The sequence below is a fragment of the Pinus tabuliformis genome, chromosome 6 (genome assembly GCF_031772625.1).
Source record: "Pinus tabuliformis cultivar Carrire ecotype Pingquan chromosome 6, CPIR1, whole genome shotgun sequence".
Taxonomy (NCBI): Eukaryota; Viridiplantae; Streptophyta; class Pinopsida; order Pinales; family Pinaceae; genus Pinus; species Pinus tabuliformis.
In genome coordinates, this window is record NC_142292.1 from 1,212,928,744 (window position 1) to 1,212,933,801 (window position 5,058).

At 39.8% G+C, this 5,058-nt stretch overlaps 1 protein-coding gene across 1 annotated transcript; it reads right to left on the minus strand.

The window, feature by feature from the left end:
• Positions 1-349: 349 nt before the first annotated feature.
• Positions 350-1,524, minus strand: LOC149263063 (uncharacterized). The gene has a single exon (XM_089425708.1). It carries the CDS (start codon positions 1,456-1,458, stop codon positions 478-480), a length of 981 nt encoding a protein of 326 aa, XP_089281834.1. The 5' UTR covers positions 1,459-1,524; the 3' UTR covers positions 350-477.
• Positions 1,525-5,058: the final 3,534 nt, after the last annotated feature.

Genomic DNA, 5,058 nt, shown 5'->3' on the forward strand with positions numbered 1-5,058 from the left:
GAAAAAAAAACAAAACAAAACAAAACTTAACTTTCACATGAGCAAGTTACATCATGAAATCAAACAGGGAGGGAAAAAAATCTCCCTAATCAGCCAGTTCCATGAAATCAAAGAAAAAAGAAAGTAACAGAAAAGAATATTTGAAAATGATCACTATGTAAAATTTCAAAAATATCATTAAATCTACAAATAAAATATTCAATTTAATTATTTTCCTTAAAAAAAACTAAGACAACCTTTTTCTAATTATTTTAATAAAACTCGTTTTATGAGGAGTCCGATTTTCAAGAAACAAAGAAAGAAACCCTAAACAGCCAGTTACATAAAATCATAGAAAGAAACCCTCTAATCAGCCAGTTACATAAAATCACAGAAAAAGGACAGTAAGAACAAAATCCCTTGAAAATGTTCAAATTCCATGGAATCTCGAAAATATTTGAAATCTGCAATCAAGAAATCCAAGAATTTGCCAAAATTTTAAGCATAAAGAATGGCTGCGGAAGCCCACTGGAAAGGGCAGAGAAAGGAGACTTCCGTTATGTCGTGAGCGAGCGGAGTAACTTCACCCTCGTCGGGATCATCGTGGTGCATCAGAACCAGCACCTTGTCCCTGCATGCAAAGAACCGAACCTCCCTCTCAGTGACGGGGCATTTACAGTGATCAAGAACTTCACTGTCAATAGTAAGAAAAATCTTCTCCCACAGGAAGTTTCCCTTGTCGAGCTTGTAGATGAAAACACACCGTGGCCCAGGGTTTCTGCTAAAAGCCTCTTCCTTCAATTCTGCCCTGTAAAGCTCGTTATCAGAGGTTACGGCAAATTTGGATCTGGTCATGCGAGGAACCCTTTTGACGACCTTCTGCAACCACGAATCATTTTGCCACGCATTTGTATCAGGGCAATAAAATACACATTTGGAGGTCCATTCCGCAGAACCACGGCCGTGTCCCCTTAACCAACCTCTGACGCGCAGCTTGCCGGAAAACACAAAGAAAACGTCCACCGCCAAAGAAACCGGCAGAGCAGCCACCGCCCAGAGCTCCCCTGTTTCCAAATCGTAAACCTCCGTCTCCTTCACGGTGCCGGATGGGCCAATTCCACCGGCGATGTAGAGGCAGTTTCCAATGACTCCCCATGCGAAGGAGCCCCTGGGGAAGAGCAAGTTGGGGCCGGGAGTCCATTGCCCAGTGACCGTGTTGAAGATGTGGATGCCGCCGATGGCCGAGGTTGAGTAACCGCCAACGATGAGGACGAGCGGGCCGTGGGAAACGCAGGCGTGGCCGTCGACAAACAGCTCGTTTACAGCGAGGGAAGTATTTGGGGAGAAGGTGATTAGGGTTTTGGTGCCGGTGATCAGGTCGATTTGCAGGCACTCCAAACCCAATATCCCCCCCTGCTCGTTACGAGCGGTGGGTTGGGGCATCACCCAGAGACGGGGCTTGTTCCGGTTGCTTGCCATTCTTAATTTCTGCTCGAACAACAAGAAGATAGACAATTTCAATTTCAATTTCAATTTCAAAGTGAATGAATCTCTCCTATTTGTATTATAAATAGCGCAGGTATATAGTTTAAATAGACATCTAAATAAGCATTGATATTTAAATAACACGCCGACACCTATCTATTAATTATTAATTAATGCGTTTCCGTCGTCTCTCTTTTTTTTGAGAAATGGTTGGTATTTGCTTTTTTTCTGGAAATATATTTTATTCCCAATATGGATTTAATATAAATCGAAAGGGATCTAATTTTGTAAAAAAAATTATGAGCTTTATTGGGAGGTTTTGTATAGTTATTTATTTATTTTTTATTTTTAGATTTTTAAATTTTTTTTATTTTGGTCCATATGAGCAAAATTCCAATTTTTTATGACGGACGGACACCCTTACACATCATATGGGGTTGTAGAATAACATCATATGGGGTTGTAGAATAAGCCTCTAAGCTCAATCGCTAGTTGTGTAGTGAAGTTCATCGAGACTCCTCTTCTTCTACTAGATTCTTTAGAGTTTTTTCTAAGTTGAAGGCACAATTCTATGCAAGTTTACCACATTGGAAACGAAGTTATTGAAACAAAATAAACAACATGATGTGAACGACAGTCTTCTGTTATTCTGGGGTTTTGGGGTTTATATCGTGTTATTGAAACAAAATAAACGCCGTAGTCTTTAACGCGACTTTTTGAAAGCCTTTTCGGCGATTTTTTCCGGTGAAAATCCGGCAGTAATTTATTGAAATCCAAGTTTGATAACTAGTTTCTGCACAATGAAAGCGTCTCAGGGGTTTTTCAGGGTGCTGAATCCGAATATGCAGTTAAAAAACCATTTTAACTGCAACAAATCATGATTTCATCTCAATTTTTTCCGCCGGATTCCGTCACCGGAATCTCAAAAAGTCGCATTATAGACAACTCCAAAATAAACAACATGATGTGAACGACGGTCTTCTGTTATTCTGGGGTTTTGGGGTTTATAGCTTTTTGTTTTTTTCGATGTCATTTTATGCCAGGTGACGACATCTAGAGTATATGGCAGGTGATGTGGGCTCTGGATAGGAGCTAGTACATTTTTGGTTGTATCTACGTTATCTTTAGCACCAATGGCCAGACTACAATACCATTGTCGAGATATACATATTTTTTTCGTCTGATTAGGGTTTCAATTCCAGAACTAGTCTAAACTAGCTTGGTCTTATATAGGCAGGGCGATGTCGAGGAGGAAACATTTTATATCATTTTTTCCCACTTCTAGAGGTTAGGGTATCTATCAAACCCTCGTGTTACAGTGTTGATGAAGCTTAGGGTTTTTGACAAACCTCGAGATGGGGTTCAAGCTAGTTAGGGGTGGATATTTGGGAGCCCCAACTAAAGTAGGTAGGATATGCTTTTATGTCACCTCTCAAAGACACGGGGGATAGTAGCGAGGATCAAACGACCCCCAAAAGCTCCAAGAATCTACGTAGAGAACCCTACACTCACCCTAGGAAGTGACATTGACATGAGTAGGGCTACCAATTTGTTGTCTAGAGCACTGATGGGAAAATTGTTTTACATGGCTCAAGTCATTGATGGGTTGTCTATGTTTGTGGTCCTTGTACTCTCTTGCTTGGCTTTTGTGGAGGGGGTCTCCCTCTTACATCTAGAGTAGTTGGACTACATATTTTAAGAGGATTTTAACGTTGTTATGTAGGGGTGTAGTTGCTCTTCCTAGTGACCTCTCCCTTGATGGTTCTTGTCCTCTCACTCGGCATGCACCCTTGGTGTCCCCTTCCACCTTAGCACCATGTATTATGGAGAGACGGGTTGAAAAAAGGACTTGGTAACTAAAGTAATTGTTTGGATCGATATTCTTCTCTTTCTCCTAGGAAAGAATCTTCCATCTCATATGCTTTGATAGGTAAGGTTATTCAATCACTTATTGTTGAAGAAATTAATATGTGGATAACCTTGAAGTTAACTCCTCTCATTCAGTTGTTGTCTTATCGTTTATTTCACTTTTGGATGCAAGGTTTGATTCCAATACGCAGTCCTCTATTGGTATGTATCATGAAGACGTTCCTCCTTTGAGTAAGAATCCCTCTCTTTCTACTAATTTTTCCCTTTTGGATTTGCTATCTGTCTCAATCTTATTTTAAGAACTTTTCGTACCCTTCAAACATCCATGTTTACCTCGGGTCTCTTCAAACCTTCCAATCCTTTTAACCCCTCAATAAGGTTCTCGAAACACCCTCATCCCCCTGAACAACCTTCTCCTCCCCTGAATCCTCATCATGTTTCTAACCTTGAGAAGGGGAGCATTCGGTATCTAATGCTCATCCCCTTTACCCTTCCTTTAAGGACTCCTTAAACCTTTCCCGCATTCTTGTATTTCACTCTCCTCACCTTTTGGGTTCACATTCCATGAATATGAACTCATTAAAAAATTTGACCATCAAAAAGAAAAAACACAATAAGAAAGAGCTTGCCCATGAGGGAGCAATCCAGGGAGGGCTTTTTAAGGTGATCACAAACTCTTCTGAAAACCATAAGGAACTTAAAGAAAAGAAGCCCTCTGGGTGTACAACATGATCTTGATGTCCTATAATATCTTGGGAGTTAGAGGCCCTCCCAAAAAGCATGCTCTCAGTAGGTTGATTGGCCTACACAAATCTTCTATAATCGTTATTCAAGAAATTGTGGTCTCATGTGATAAGTCTAGGGAGGAGTTACATAAGAATTGTCATGAGTGGTATATCTACTCTGTTAATATTGTGGGATGCTTTGGAGGTCTCTGGGTCATGTGGAATCCATGTGATGTTGTACTTAGACCTTTCTTTTCCAAGACTTATATTATGTTGGTAGATTATCTTAGAGGTCTAGAGAGTCTTGTCTTGCTTGTCAACTGTTATGGGTCATATGAGGATAGAAAGGATTTTTGGAGACATATCCAGGCTTTTGGTTTTCTAATGGAACACTCTCTTATTTTAGTTGGGGACTTGAAATTCACCACTTATGTTAGTGAATTTTGGGGGATCAATGCTTGGACTGACCATCTTACCCCAATTTTCTCTCAACTAATACAAGAGTTGAAACTCATTGATGTTTGTCTAATCCCTCTAGTCCATACTTGGAGGAATGGGTGGTTGAAGGCTCACAGGATTACTAAAAGGTTGGATAATTTTATAATTGTTGAACCCTTGGTTGTTAGGATGGGAAAATTTTGGCCTTAGATCTATATGGAAGGCATAGCTTTTCATTTTCTCATCTTCCTTCAACTAGATTGTAATGCTCTCTCCACCAAGTTTCCATTTAAGGTTGAAACCACTCTTGGTTAAAAGATGAAACTTTCATCTCTTTGGTTAATTCTTGTTGGAAGGAGTTACCGATTGATCGCTCTTTGTCTGCTATGGAATCTTTGTTTTTCAAAATGAAAGAACTAAAAAAAAAAGTCAAAATCTAGGCAAAGAATAAAAAACTTGAGTGGGTGCAGGAGTTGAGCTTTATTTAATTAGAGTATGAGACCACCTTTGAATCCTATATCTCCTCAATTTTCCTTGATGAAGTGAAAAAGTACCTCTGTAA

Excerpts from the sequence above, each read along its gene's own strand:
- LOC149263063 (XM_089425708.1), bottom strand. The coding sequence starts at position 1,458 with ATGGCAAGCAACCGGAACAAGCCCCGTCTCTGGGTGATGCCCCAACCC.